The following is a 15,832-nucleotide window of genomic DNA, read 5'->3' on the forward strand; positions in this document are numbered from 1 at the left end:
TATAAGGGGACAAAACCGCAACCAGGCCCTTAGGAGAGGCAGAGAGAGAGTATGCCAGCACACACCCAGCGCTTAAAAACACTGGAATACATATGACCAGATAGCGCTTTTTATATATATAACCTTAATTCCCACTCACTGCGTCGCCAAAGTGCCCCCCTCCTCTTTTTTCCAGCCTGTGAAGTTCAGCAGGGGAGAGATAAGGGAGCCAGCGTATCTCATGCAGTTTCTGTGAAGAAAATGGCGCTGGTTAGTGCTGAGGATCAAGCCCCGCCCACCCAACGGCAGGCTTCGGTCCCAGTAATTCTATATAAAAAATGGCGGGGGATTTTAGGATTTACTGTCCCACAGCCTAATCCTGCTTTATATTGCCAAAAAATGAGGAAACTTGCTGCCCAGGGCGCCCCTCCCTGCACCCTTCAGTGCCTGCTTGTGTGTGTGTACTGGGAGCAATGGCGCGCAGCATACCACTGCGCGCTTACCTCATGAAGATCTGATGTCTTCTGCCGCCTGATGTCTTCTTGCCTTCTCATACTCACCTGGCTTCTATCTTCGGCATCTGTGAGGAGGACGGCGGCGCGGCTCCGGGACGAACCCCAGGTGAGACCTGTGTTCCGACTCCCTCTGGAGCTAATGGTGTCCAGTAGCCTTAGAAACAGTGCCCAACTTGACAAGCCAGCTCTGCTTCTCTCTCCTCAGTCCCACGATGCAGGGAGTCTGTTGCCAGCAGAACTCCCTGAAAATAAAAAACCTAACAAATTCTTCAAAACAGAAAACTCTGGAGAGCTCTCTGCATTGTACCCTTTCTCCTCTGGGCACAGAATCTAACTGAGGTCTGGAGGAGGGGCATAGAGGGAGGAGCCAGTGCACACCCATAGTCAAAGTTCTTTTTAGGTGCCCTATCTCCTGCGGAGCCCGTCTATACCCCATGGTCCTTACGGAGTCCCCAGCATCCTCTAGGACGTAAGAGAAAAATAGTCTAGGTGCACTAGTGGCGCTGTACTTCCACTCTGGTAATTACTCTGGTATCTGTGCATTGTGCTTCCTTTCCCCCAGTCACTGGTGATGTAGGGGTCTATTCAGAAAGCAGCGAAAAAGTGTGGAGAAGTGAGCCAGTGGTGAAGTTGCCCGTAGAAACCAATCAACCTTGAAGGAACATTTATAATTTGCATAATATACAATTGTACGGAGCAGCTGATTGGTTGCCATGGACTACTTCTCCACAGGCTCACTTCTCCACTCTTTTCACTGCTTCATGAACAGACCCCCTAGTGTATATCTGGCAGAGTTGGATTATCGTCCCCCGATAAAGTGCTGAAAGCCTCCACAGTAACTGCCATTAAGTTATCCATGTGAGGACTAGAGAAGAACAGAGGCACTGAACCAGTTTCCTACATAATGAGCAGGAATCTAAAGCGACCTGCCAATGTGCTGGCCCTAGGGAGCAAAGCTCCACTGCCGAGCTCAATGAACATTTGACGCAGCAAGGAGACGATGAAAAGAAGATACTTTGGGAGGGAGAGTTCAAGCTTATTGGGACAAAGGTGAATAGGGTGTAAAACTTGTGAATGAGGTCCAGGCTGATTCACATTCAAGAAAAGAGAGTCAACCTAGAACGTTTGTAGAGACAAAGTACTAGATTACCAGTTGCCAGCATGCAGCAAAGCCCCATGTAAAATACAGTATGTGTGTTTTAACTACAATCCAATGATTCTGCCTTTCACTCAACTAACGCCAGGTTCTATACTGTAAACCACATAACCCTTGCATTCAGTCATTTACCTGAGGAAAGAAGCTTACGGCAACAGTCTGAAAACCCAAATAGGACAGCTAAGTGCAGGGGAAACATGCCATGAACTCCACGCCTGGTGTAAACAAAACAAAACAGGAATTCACACTTAACATGATTGACAGTTAACAACTTTTATTTGATTTGTGAATAATTTTCTTTTAAAACTACAAATATTTATGGAGAAAAAAAAAAAAAAAAAAAACACCTATGTCCACCCCTCCTTACCTTGCAGTATCAGCACCATTTGTCATCAATGTACTAATTAGCAGCTCATGCCCATATCTAGCAGCAACATGCAAAGGAGTATTGCCATATTTATCAGCACAGTCAATTTCACTACCTGCAGGACAACATAGGAGACCATTGTGAGTTATCCACTATCACACAGGAAGAGCGGATGTGTAAGGGGGCAGGAACTTACCATTTTGAATCAAAATCTGGGACCTTGTAAACCTTCCATGTACGGCAGCCATGTGCAAAGGACTCTTCCCTTCTTTACTCTGCATAAAGTGGGAGAAAAGGGTGGACAGTGTGTAGCAGCAGCATGGTTACAGCACTATTACAACAATAAAAGATCAATTCAGGAAAGGATGATAGGTAAGGACTCAAAATAGGGATCTCAGCAGAAACTTCTAAAGGGCGAAATTCAATTAGCAGCAGGATATACTGTGGCCTTTTAGCTCTCGGATGTACTTGATAGATTTCCAAGTCTTAGCCAATAGGTTGTTATTTCTTCGACAGTGCGCTATTTGACACATACGTGAAACATCTATGGGTCGGGATACGGGCGGTCACCATGCAGACGCCGGGATTCCGGCCGCCAGAATGCCGGCAGGGGGGCGAGTGCAACAAATCCCTTTGCGGGCTCTATGGCTCGCTGCACTCGCCACAGGTTCTATTCCCACTCTATGGGTGTCGTGGACACCCATGAGTGGGAATAGCCCTCTGCCGGCCAGGATCCTGGCGTCTGTACGCTGACCGCCGGGATCGTGACTACATCTCACATCTATGCGTATGAAGGCAGATATTGCAGAGAAAAGCATTTTCTCTATATCTGCAAACATATGGAGACTGAAAACAGGCAGCAATTACTAAAAACTGTAAGTATATTTGTGTGGCTTTTAGTTTTTTCACATATCAGCAGAATAACCTGCCAGTGTGTGTAGAGAATCCAGCCGGACAGAACAGAAGAGCAGCACCAGACATCTTGTGTTTCTGCGAGAGCTCACATGTGCTGGCCAGGAGGCAAGATACAGCGCTAGACTGATGCGCTACAGGACTGAAGGGAGCAGTTCTCACCCACACTCCAGTGGCCGTGATGTTAATACATCTCTGCATTATTGCTTCCTGCGTCGCCAGAATAAGATATATGGCGTAATACATCTTCTCCCATATGCTTAGTGTCCCCAAGATGGTAAAAGTGTATTCAAACTATACATATTAGGAAGTGGTTTGCGCATCAGGGAGCAACTTTCCCACAATGTAACCCCGAAAAGAGCTTTCCAAGAAAGAGCAGACCACTCTGGAGAAAACAAATGGGATGATTAGTTAGAGGATTGATTTTGGTACTTACCGATAAATCCCTTTTTGGGACGCCATAGGGAACACTGGCACAACTTCAAGACTGTGGGATGATAATGGTGGCTTACAGGGAGCTGGCACTTTAAAATAATCTAAGACGTGAAACAGGAACCTCACCCCTCTATCATCCCTCACTTATGGGGAACAAGAGGATAGAAACTATACGAGGGAAGAGACAACAATTAAACACGACAGAACATAGAAGGCAAGAGAACAGCGACGGGCAGGCAGTGTCCCCTATGGCTTCCGAAAAAGGGATTTATCAGTAAGCATCAAAATCCTCCTTTTGCTGTCAGCCACTAGGGGGACACTGGCACAACTTCAAGACTGTGGGGACATTCCAAAGTTTCCCCCCTGGGTGGGGAGATCGCTGAGGTACTTGCAAAACAAGACTGTCAAACCGTGAAGATAAAGCCGCAAAGCTACCAAACTTGTAGCATTTAGCAAACGTAGTGTTCACGCTAGGCTGTTTTAGCCTGCCCGATTTTTAAAGGGCAAAATCCGCCCTGCCCTTTCTGCAGTGTCCTGCTAGAACAGCCGCCCGCTTCCTGCCCTCCCAGCGCGTAAAGATGCCGTGCGCATGCGCGTGGCATCCATTCACGCTGTGAGAGAGCTTGGGGGAAGCCCAGCACCTATGCACGCCCCCAACAGTGACGCCGCCGGCCGCCCACGCCCCATAGTCTCTGGGCTGAACCGTCCACTTTTATTATGTAAAATTACCACGCCCCTTTTTCGACGCACGTGGCACACGCTTGTGCCCCTCACAGTCCGGCGCCCTGCCCAAATCCTAGAGTGAACACTAAAACGTATGAATACTAGACCAAGTGGCTGCTCGACAGAGTTGAGACGTTGTAGCTCCTCTACTAGCAGACCATGAAGACCCAACTTAGCACAGAGTGGGCAGCAATGGATACTGGAGGTCGATTAAACTGGTGGAGATAGGCCTGATGAATAGTCAACTTGATCCAGCGGGCCAGTATCTGCTTAGTAGCAGGCCACCCGCGACAAGGGACATCATAAAGCACGGATAAAGAATCAGGCTTCCTTAAAGGCACAGTCCGTAATACTTAGACCTTCAAGGTTTTCACTATATCCAGAGAGGAAGGTGTCCCAGAATCATTCTGCAAAGATGGAACCACAAAAGGGTGATTGATATGAAAATCCGACACTACCTTGGGAAGGAAAGAGGCATGTGTTCTCAATTCCGCCCGTTCAGGATGATAAATCAAGAAGGGAGGTCTGCAAGACAAGGCACATAATTCAGAGACCCTCCGGCCAGAAGCTATGGCTAGTAGAAAAGCAGTAATCAAAGTATATTTAAGGTCTGCTTCTTCCAAAGGTTCAAAACAGGGTGACTGTAGAAAATACAGCACCAGATTTAAATCCCTAGGAGCTGTAGGTGGAACAAACTGAGGTTGTATCCGTAGAACACCTTGTAGACAGGAGCGCTAGGCATTTCTGGGGGGAAAATAAATTAATAAATAAGATAAGATACCTGAACCTTTAGGGATCTTAGGCGTAGTCCAGAATCCAACCCTGTTTGAAGAAACCGTAAGAGACGAAAAGAATCCAATGGAAATACTCTTTGATCACAGCAAGATAGAGAGATTAGATAGATAGATAGGATAGATAGATAGATAGATATAAAATCACCGTATGCGATGGTAATGGACAGCCGTAACCGGGGGATTCATGCCCGCAACATTGTGGGGATCACACATTCTGGAATCCCTTTTCATTTCAGGATATCTGCTTCAATAACAATCCCGTTAAACGTAGCTGTGGTAACTCTGGACGTACGAAGGGCCCTTGCTGGAGTAGATCCGGCGCAGAGGCCAAGGATCATCCGCTTAAAGAAAGCGCAGGTCTGAATACCAAGCCCTCCAAGGCCAATCTGGTGCCACCAGGATAACCGTGATTGACTTCCGTTTGATTATCTTGAGAATTTGAGACAATAGAGGGAACGGAGGAAACACATATGCTAGGTTGTACGGCCAATGCACGGCCAGGGCATCCACAGTTTCTGCTTGAGCATCCCGCGTTCTGCAGATGTATCGAGGAAGTTGATGATTGAGACGGGACGCCATGAGATCCATGTCTGGACACCCCCAGCGTAGTATCAGAGCGTCGAACACCTCTGGGTGAAGTGCCCATTCTCCCGGATGTAGATCCTGCTGGCTGAGGTAATCTGCTTCCCAACTGTCCACTCCTGGAATGAATACCGCCGAGAGAATTACTGCGTTGCTTTCTGCCCAGTGGAGAATGCATGACACCTCTCGCATCACCTGGCGACTGCGAGTACCGCCTTGTTTGTTTACATACGCTACGGCAGCCGCGTTGTCCGATTTAACTTTTACCGCCTTGAATCGAAGAATGTGCGCGGCTTATACCAGTGCATTGTAGATCGCTCTCAGTTCCAACACATTTATTGGCAACAGTGATTCCTGTGGAGACCAGTAGCCCTGAAGATGGGAGTCCAACACAACCGTGCCCTATCCCCTGAGGCGGAGATCCATCGTGAGGAGGGTCCAGTCCAATACACCGAACTGCCTGCAGTGAGATTGTGCAGCTGGAGCCACCAAAGAAGCGAAAGTCTTGTCTCTGGAGTTAGACGAACTGTCGAAGGTGTAGGCGAGACCCCGACCATTGATGTAACAGGTCCAGCTGGAAAGGACGTGAGTGAAAATGGCCAAACTCCATAGTTTTGAAAGCAGCTACCATCTTACCAAGCAGACGAATGCATAAATGGACAGATACCAGTCGTGTCCCGAGAACAACCTGGACCAGTTTCTGTATACTCAGAACTTTGTCCTATGGCAGAAACTCTGTACGTTGGTGTCCATGATCACACCGATAAACTGGAGACACTGACGGCGGGGAGAGGAGGTATGGGTGACGATTCTGTGGTGGACGCAGGCGCCGCACAGTAGAGGACGCTGGATGCGGCACTAATTCCCCCTCGCTGTGTACTGTCAGCGCGACAGTACAGAGGGGATCACGCTAACCGCAGTCAGTAATAACTGAGAGGAGGGGAGGGAAGGCAGGGCCCAGCTGCTGTGCTGCCACACAGTGCCCCTAGACGGAGCTCACTCACCCTACCGGATGCCTGATGATGCGGTCTGCTTGGGAGAAAAAGAGCGCTTCTCTGTTAAGCGCTGATCTCCTTGTGTAGCTTGGCGCTGTTGGTGTGTGACCCGGACCCCACTTCTCTCAATAAGTGGCAAAGGGTTGCTGAGGCGGAGGGAACCAAGTCCCTTGAAATACATAAATAAAAAGTAAAATAAAAGTAGTAACTGAGCTGGAGCTCAGTCAGCAGTGACCGGCTCGCTCGGCACAAATTCAATTTTCACACAAAATCAAAACGGAGGGATGATGGGGGATAGAGGGGGAGGAGCCTGTTTCACTTCTTAGATTATTTAAAGTGCCAGCTACCTGTAAGCCACCATCATCACCCCACAGTCTTGAAGTTGTGCCAGTGTCCCATAGTGGCTGATAGAAAAATGTGCGTATTCAATTGGTCCATTTACAAGATGCTCTTGTCATTCAATATCAAACTAATATGGGAACATAGCTCCACCACCCCCACAAGCTCCCCCAGGCACAACCATGCTGAGCTCTGCGTGTGCAGCAGGGGGGACTGATCCAATGTTACTTGTGCTTTCCTGTAAGGTGAAGGGGCAAGGCTATGCTGTGTGTGTGGGGGAAATGGGGGTCATCTTTTGGCACTGGGGGTGGGTAGGGATTGCGGTCCATCAATAATGATTTGTTTTTCTTGACTGGGGGGTGGGGTAGATATATTTAAAACAAATTAAATGTATGGCGACCCATGGGGAGGAGCAAGGTTTATTGACACGGGGTGAGGGTAGTGGCTGGGACACTTTAAAAAATAAGATTTTACTCACCGGTAAATCTATTTCTCGTAGTCCGCAGTGGATGCTGGGGACTCCGTAAGGACCATGGGGATTAGCGGCTCCGCAGGAGACTGGGCACAACTAAAGAAAGCTTTAGGACTATCTGGTGTGCACTGGCTCCTCCCACTAAGACCCTCCTCCAGACCTCAGTTAGGATACTGTGCCCGGAAGAGCTGACACAATAAGGAAGGATTTTGAATCCCGGGTAAGACTCATACCAGCCACACCAATCACACCGTATAACTCGTGATACTATACCCAGTTAACAGTATGATAACAACTGAGCCTCTCAACAGATGGCTCAACAATAACCCTTTAGTTAGGCAATAACTATATACAAGTATTGCAGACAATCCGCACTTGGGATGGGCGCCCAGCATCCACTACGGACTACGAGAAATAGATTTACCGGTGAGTAAAATCTTATTTTCTCTAACGTCCTAAGTGGATGCTGGGGACTCCGTAAGGACCATGGGGATTATACCAAAGCTCCCAAACGGGCGGGAGAGTGCGGATGACTCTGCAGCACCGAATGAGCAAACTCTAGGTCCTCCTCAGCCAGGGTATCAAACTTGTAGACTCTTGCAAGAGTGTTTTAACCCGACCAAGTAACAGCTCGGCAAATTTGTAAAGCAGAGACCCCTCCTCGGGCAGCCGCCCAAGAAGAGACCACTTTCCTCGTGGAATGGGCTTTCAAAGATTTAGGGTGCGGCATTCCAGCCGCAGAATGTGCAAGTTGAAACGTGCTACAGATCCAGCGAGCAATATAGTCTGCTTAGAAGCAGGAGCACCCAGCTTGTTGGGTGCATACAGGAGAAATAGCGAGTCAGTTTACCTGACTCCAGCCGTCCTGGAAACATACTTTTCAGGGCCCTGACTACGTCCAGAAACTTGGAATCCTCCAAGTCCCAAGTAGCCGCAGGCACCACAATAGGTTGGTTCACATGAAAAACTGATACCACCTTAGGAAGGAATTGGGAACGAGTCCTCAATTCCGCCTTATCCATATAAAATACAGATAAGGGCATTTGTATGACAAAGCCGCCAATTCCGATACACGCCTGGCCGACGCCACGGCCCACAGCATGACCACTTTCCACGTGAGGTATTGTAGCTCCACGGATTTAAGTGGCTCAACCCAATGCGACTTCAGGAAATCCAACACCACGTTGAGATCCCACGGTGCCACTGGAGGCCCAAACGGGGGCTGACTATGCAGCACTCCCTTAACAAAGTCCGAACTTCAGGCAGTGAAGCCAGTTCTATTTTGGAAGAAAATCGATAGAGCCGAAATCTGGACCTTCATGGAACCCAATTTTAGGCCCATAGTCACCTCTGACTGTAGGAAGTGCAGAAATCGACCTAGCTGAAATTTCTCCTTTGGGGCCTTCCTGGCCTCACAGCACGCAACATATTTCCACCATATGCGGTGATAATGGTTTGCGTTCACTTCTTTCCTAGCTTTAAATAGTGTAGGGATAACTTCCTCCGGAATGCCCTTTTCCTTCAGGATCCGGCGTTCAACCACCATGCCGTCAAACGCAGCCGCGGTACGTCTTGGAACAGACAGGCCCCCTGCTGCAGCAGGTCCTGTCTGAGCGGCAGAGGCCATGGGTCCTCTGAGATCATTTCTTGGAGTTCTGGGTACCAAGCTCTTCTTGGCCACCCGGAACAATGAGTATAGTTCTTACTCCTCTCATTATTATTCTCATTACCCTGGGTATGAGAGGCAGAGAAGGGAACACATACACCGACTGGTACACCCACGGTGTTACCAGAGAGTCCACAGCTATCGCCTGAGGGTCCCTTGACCTGGCGCAGTATTGTAGCTTTTTGTTGAGGCGGGACGCCATCCTGTCCACCTGTGGCCTTTCCCCACGGTGTACAATCATTTGGAAGACTTCTGGATGAAGTCCCCACTCTCTCGGGTGGAGGTCGTGTCTGCTGAGAAAGTCTGCTTCTCAGTTGTCCACTCCGGGAATGAACACTGCTGACAGTGCTAACACATGATTTTCCGCCCATCGGAGAATCCTTGTGGCTTCTGCCATCGCCATCCTGCTTCTTGTGCCGCCCTGTCGGTTTACATGAGCGACCGCCGTGATGTTGTCTGACTGGATCAGCACCGGCCGGTGTTGAAGCAGGGTCTAGTCTGACTTAGGGCATTGCAAATGGCCCATAGTTCCAGAACATTTATGTGTAGGGAAGTCTCCTGACTTTTCCATAGGCCTTGGAAGTTTCTTCCCTGTGTGACTGCCTCCCAGCCTGGAAGGCTGGCATCCGTGGTCACCAGGACCCAGTCCTGTATGCCGACTCTGCGGCCCCCTAGAAGATGAGCACTCTGCAGTCACCACCACAGCGACACCCTGGCCCTTGGAGACAGGGTTATCCGCCGATGCATCTGAGGATGCGACCCGGACCACTTGTCCAACAGATCCCACTGGAAGATCCTTGCATGGGACTTGGCAAATGGAAATTCTTCGTAAGAAGCTACCATCTTTCCCAAGGCTCGCGTGCATAGATGCACCGATACCTGTATTTGTATTAGGAGGTCTCAGTCTAGAGACGCCAACTCCTTGGACTTCTCCTCCGGGAGCAACCCTTTTTATCCTGTTCTGTGTCCAGAACCATATCCAGGAACAGTAGACGCGTCGTAGGAACCAGCTGCGACTTTGGAATATTCAGAATCCAGCCGTGCTGTTGTAGCACTTCCCGAAATAGTGCTACTCCGACGAACAACTGCTCCCTGGACCTCGCCTTTATAAGGAGATCGTCCAAGTACGGGATAAGTACTTCGGCCATTACCTTGGTAAATACCCTCGGTGCCGGGGACAGACCAACGGCAACGTCTGGAATTGGTAATGACAATCCTGTACCACAATTTTAAGGTACACCTGGTGACGAGGGTAAATAGGGACATGCAGGTAAGTATCCTTGATGTCCAGTGATACCCTGAAATTTTTCCAGGCTTGCAATAATCGCCCTGAGCGATTCCATTTTGAACTTGAACCTTCGTATATAAGTGTTCAAGGATTTCAATGTTAGAATGGGTCTCACCGAACCGTCTGGTTTCGGTACCACAACATTTTGGAATAGTAACCCCGGCCTTGTTGAAGGAGGGGTACCTTGATTTCACCTGCTGGAAGTACAGCTTGTGAATTGCCGCCAGTACTACCTTTCTCCGAGGGCAGCAGGCAAGGCTGATGTGAGGCAACGGTGAGGGGGAGTCGTCTCGAACTCCAGCCTGTATCCCTGTGATACTACTTGCAGAACCTAGGGATCCACCTGTGGGCAAGCCCACTGATCCCTGCAGTTCCCGAGACGCGCCCCCACCGCACCTGTCCCCACCTGTGGAGCCCCAGCGTCATGCGGTGGACTCAGAGGAAGCGAGGGAAGATGATTTGATCCTGGAACTGGCTGACTGGTGCAGCTTTTTCCTTCTTCCCTTGTCTCTGTGCAGAAAGGAAGCGCCTTTGACCCGCTTGCTTTTCTGAAGCCAAAAGGACTGTATCTGAAAATACGCTGCTTTCTTAGGCTTTTGTGAGGAAACCTGAGGTAAAAAAATTTCTTCCCAGCTGTTGCTGTGGATACGAGGTCCCAGAGACCATCCCCAAACAATTCCTCACCCTTATAAGGCAGAATCTCCATGTGCCTTTTAAATGCAGCATCACCTGTCCACTGCCGGGTTTCTACTACCCTCCTGGCAGAATGGACATTGCATTAATTCTGGATGCCAGCCGGCAAATATCCCTCTGTGCATCCTTTATATATAAGACAACGTCTTAAATATGCTCAATGTTAGCAAAATATTATCCCTGTCTTAGCGTATTAATATTATCTGACAGGGTGTCCGACCACGCTGCAGCAGCACTATCTATGCTAAGGCAATTGCAGGTTTCAGTATATAACCTGAGTGTGTAAATACAGACTTCAGGATCGCCACCTGCTTTTTATCAGCAGGTTCCTTCAAGGTGGCCGTATCCTAAGACGGCAGTGCCACCTTTTGACAAACGTGTGAGCGCCTTATCCACCCTAAGGGATATCTCCCCACGTGACCTATCCTCTGGCGGGAAAGGGTACGCCATCAGTAACTTTTTAGAAATTACCAGTTTCTTATCGGGGGAAACCACGCTTCTTTACACACTTCATTCATTCATCTGATGGGGGAACAAAACAGTGGCTGTTTTTTCTCCCCAAAAATAAAACCCCTTTTATGTGGTATTTGGGTTCATGTCAGAAATGCGTAACACATTTTTTCATTGCCGAGATCATGTAACGGATGTTCCTAGTGGATTGTGTATATGTCTCAACCTCGTCGACACTGGAGTCAGACTCCGTGTCGACATCTGTGTCTGCCATCTGAGGTAACGGGCGTTGTTTGAGTCCCTGATGGCCTTTGAGACGCCTGGGCAGACGCGGGCTGAGAAGCCGGCTGTCCCACAGCTGTTACGTCATCCAGCCTTTTATGTGAGTTGACACGGTCGGTTAATACCTTCCACCTATCCATCCACTCTGGTGTCGGCCCACAGGGGGCGACATCCCATTTATTGGCCTCTGCTCCGCCTCCACGTAACCTTCCTCATCCAACATGTCGACACAGCCGTACCGACACACCGCACACACACAGGGAATGCTCTGACTGAGGACAGGACCCCACAAAGTCCTTTGGGGAGACCGAGAGAGAGTATGCCAGCACACACCAGAGCGCTATATAATGCAGGGATTAACACTATAACTGAGTGATTTTTCCCCAAATAGCTGCTTGTATACATATATTGCGCCTAAATTTAGTGCCCCCCCTCTCTTTTTAACCCTTCGAGCCTGAAAACTACAGGGGAGAGCCTGGGGAGCTGTCTTCCAGCTGCACTGTGAAGAGAAAATGGCGCCAGTGTGCTGAGGGAGAAGCCCCGCCCCCTTTTCGGCAGACTTTCTCCCGCTTTTTCTGTGATACTGGCAGGGGTAATTTTACATCTATATAGCCTCTGGGACTATATATGATGTATATTTTGCCAGCCAAGGTGTTATTTATTGCCCTCAGGGCCCCCCCCCCCAGCACACATCAGTGACCGAAGTGTGAGGTGTACATGAGGAGCAATGGCGCACAGCTGCAGTGCTGTGCGCTACCTTGGTGAAGACCGAAGTCTTCTGCCGCCGATTTTCCGGACCTTCTTCGTGCTTCTGGCTCTGTAAGGGGGACGGCGGCGCGGCTCCGGGAACGAACACCAAGGTCGGGTCCTGCGGTCGATCCCTCTGGAGCTAATGGTGTCCAGTAGCCTAAGAAGCCCAAACTACCACCTGTTAGGTAGGTTCGCTTCTTCTCCCCTTAGTCCCTCGCTGCAGTGAGTCTGTTGCCAGCAGATCTCGCTGAAAATAAAAAAACCTAAATGTACTTTCTTTCTAGGTGCTCAGGAGAGCCCCTAGTGTGCATCCAGCTCGGCCGGGCACAGGAATCTAACTGAGGTCTGGAAGAGGGTCTTAGTGGGAGGAGCCAGTGCACACCAGGTAGTCCTAAAGCTTTCTTTAGTTGTGCCCAGTCTCCTGCGGAGCCGCTAATCCCCATGGTCCTTACGGAGTCCCCAGCATCCACTTAGGACGTTAGAGAAAAGGTAAAGATGATGATGATGAAGGCCGAGCAAATAAATGCTACCTTAAGACCACATCTTTCTCCCTTACCTTTTGAATTATGCAGCAGAACAGTAACAAGAATACAAGGTAATATGAATAATGCCAAGAGAAATGTACACATGTGCAGACAAGAAGTAGTTGAAAAATGACCCTGACTAATAATTAAAAAAAAAGTAGAGGATCACATGCTGCACCGAATCAGAATAATGCAACTCTTTGTTTTTTTTTAATGATCTCCATATTTAATAAGTGGCCAAACCAATGCAAGTCTGTTAACTTTAAAGCCATGTTTCCTTTAAATCAATGTTAATGTGGCTGCATTCTAACACATTTTTAATCGCATGGATCTTGAAATACAAGCCACCTAACATAACAAGGGTATAATTTTGCATCCCTCTGTGCTCAAGACTAAGCGAGGCCATAAACGCATAAGCCACTTTAACAATGATAACACTGTCAATGGCTGTAACTTGTACATATCCAAACAAACCAGTAGCAATGTTTTTATTTTATCAGTTTCATTATAACTATCCATGCAGCTTTGTGACCATACATGGAGAGTAAAGTACCCACTACGTCTAACAGTCTCAGTGTGCACCAGAGAAGCATGTTTTATGTTTAAAAACACCAGTGAAGAGAATGTACCTGATAATTAACATCAGCTCCATTGTTGACTAGCAGCTCTAGGCACAGTGCCCCATTTGTGGAAACGGCAGCAAAGTGCAAGGGGGTGAAGCCCTTCTCATTGGGCTGATTGACATTAGAGCCATTGTTGACCAGTTCGATGGCCACAGCATCCTGACCCATGTAACAGGCAATGTGCAGGGCAGTGTTTCCAAAGCAATTCGGTTCATCTATCTGTTTGGAGACAGTTTAGATTTAGAGCAAAGGAAAAATAAAATAAACCAACTGTATTTAAATTCTGTATTCTGAGTGTACATTCTTTATATAGAAACATGAAGATTATAGTTGTCTAAATGTATCATTAAAAGGAGAAACAAGTCTAAAGGAACTTTTCATGTCAGGCCTTGTTATTTTGCAGTTTTTGATTTTTAAAGTACCTACAAGAAAAACGTCAGCAATCAGAAATAAAAATGTCACTCTATACATCTTCTGTCTTACCTCCACACCCAGCTTCAACAAATACTTCACAATATCAATCCTTCCGCTTGAAGCAGCTGCATGGAGGGGTGTATAACCGTTCTTATCCTTTGACATGGCATCTGCTCCCTGAGATATCAGCAGCTTTGTAATCTCCAGGTGTCCTGAAAAGCATCAAGACCATGGGTCAAATGCAATCGGGTGCAGGAATTTCACAGTCCAAAGATTCCAGCAAGTTAGGGGAGGTAATGTTTAGCAAGGCAAAACATGGCAGGTTTTTCCTTACTAAACATTGCAGCTTTAAATTAATCTGCCAACGCCTTGAAATGTCTGAACTTTCAGATCCCACATCCCATTACAAATGGCCCCATATACACACACAAGAACCACAGAAACATGTCACTAGTTACTCCTTTCTCAGATATCGTTTGATAAAAAAAAACATACAGCATCTGTAAAAAATAAACGTTAAGCTATAGTACATTTTGCGGCTATTATCTAAAGAAAGTAATGCACCACAAATAGATCTAAGTTATGTGGACAAATGTAGGCCAGGATTGCAGTTACACTTACCCAGGTAAGATGAATACATTATGGGGTGCCGGTCCTTTTTATCACAAATGCTATGGTGCGCCCTCCTGTTCAGCAGCATTACAACAATCTGAAAAGTATGAATAAGTTATTACCGAGGAACTAGCACAATATGTACTCATGGTTCCTTGTGAGCTTCTTTAGCCACCCTGCACCCCTTATGTTTATAATATCAGATGCAGCAGGAAGTCAGAAGACGTTGGTTTCCAAATGTGGAAATATGCTAGTATCACACAGTGGTAATTTGTGATGTGCTATCACGGTGACCAGTGCTTTGTATAAATACATACCTCTATACTGCCACTGAGAACAGCATGATGGAGTACAGTACGCCCTGTGCGATCCGCTGTGTTGACATTTTTCATCTGCCCCATTAAGGTCTCCGCACATTTAATAGCTCTGTTAGCAACAGCTGCATGTAGGGGAGTCTGCCAGTTCTTGTCCCGAGCATTGACGTCCGCAGAGTGCTTTACCAGGAGGGAGATTGCTCTCTAAATGGTGCACAAAATGATTAAGTGTCAAACGCCTGACTAGTACAATCCACTCATAATACAGTTTATGATGACCTGAATAAAGGAGGGAGGGGGGGGGACAAAAAAAAAAAAACACACATACACAACAACCAAACAAAAAAAACAAAAAAAAAAGGAACCATAAACACTAAATTCTAATGTGACGTTGAATGATTTACATAAAAGGCCGGGTTTAGAAAACAAATTGTAAAAACCACACATTTAGTGGAATGTATAATGCCCACATCCTGTAAGGTGCAATTGGTTTTACTCTACATCCTCCGGAATAATAAAGTTAGTCATTTGATGGCTGTTTAATAATTTTCCATAAACGCAAAGGTCTTTCCCCGACACCTGGAAGACAAGATGGCCAATATAACAGAATCTACCTCATTTCGTGCAGCCGCAGCTCGGTGCAAGGGAGTAAGCCAGAGTGAATCCTTTGCATTAACATTAGCACCTAAAGAAGAAAACCAGTATTACTTTTGCAATAAACTGCTAAATTACGCCAAGACAAACTGCAAGATCACCCATACTAGAACAGATTCACTACCCACGTCATTAACTTGGTTGTATGAACAGGGTTTTAAAATAGATGCACTGAAATCTACAGTAATTTTGTGTAAATTTGATTTGCCGGAGATCCCTAATCGGTGTTGAAGAACGTTGGTCTCTCTTTTGTGGCTTCCCAGCCCCTCTCAGTATGACACTGCTTCTGTCAC

The 15,832-nt window shown here is 47.4% G+C and overlaps 1 protein-coding gene across 2 annotated transcripts in view; it reads right to left on the reverse strand.

The window, feature by feature from the left end:
- Nucleotides 1-15,832, reverse strand: part of ANKRD52 (ankyrin repeat domain 52) — a 148,692-nt gene that overhangs the window by 82,189 nt on the left and 50,671 nt on the right. For both annotated transcript variants that reach the window (XM_063952649.1, XM_063952648.1), the window contains exons 4-11: nt 15,500-15,570; nt 14,889-15,089; nt 14,581-14,668; nt 14,029-14,171; nt 13,552-13,764; nt 2,214-2,292; nt 2,018-2,132; nt 1,783-1,865 (exon numbers count right to left, since the gene is read on the reverse strand). In XM_063952649.1, coding sequence (XP_063808719.1) covers nt 1,783-1,865; nt 2,018-2,132; nt 2,214-2,292; nt 13,552-13,764; nt 14,029-14,171; nt 14,581-14,668; nt 14,889-15,089; nt 15,500-15,570 — 993 coding nt within the window. The remainder of the gene's footprint in view (nt 1-1,782; nt 1,866-2,017; nt 2,133-2,213; nt 2,293-13,551; nt 13,765-14,028; nt 14,172-14,580; nt 14,669-14,888; nt 15,090-15,499; nt 15,571-15,832) is intronic.

The sequence above is a fragment of the Pseudophryne corroboree genome, chromosome 2 (genome assembly GCF_028390025.1).
Source record: "Pseudophryne corroboree isolate aPseCor3 chromosome 2, aPseCor3.hap2, whole genome shotgun sequence".
NCBI classification, from domain to species: Eukaryota; Metazoa; Chordata; class Amphibia; order Anura; family Myobatrachidae; genus Pseudophryne; species Pseudophryne corroboree.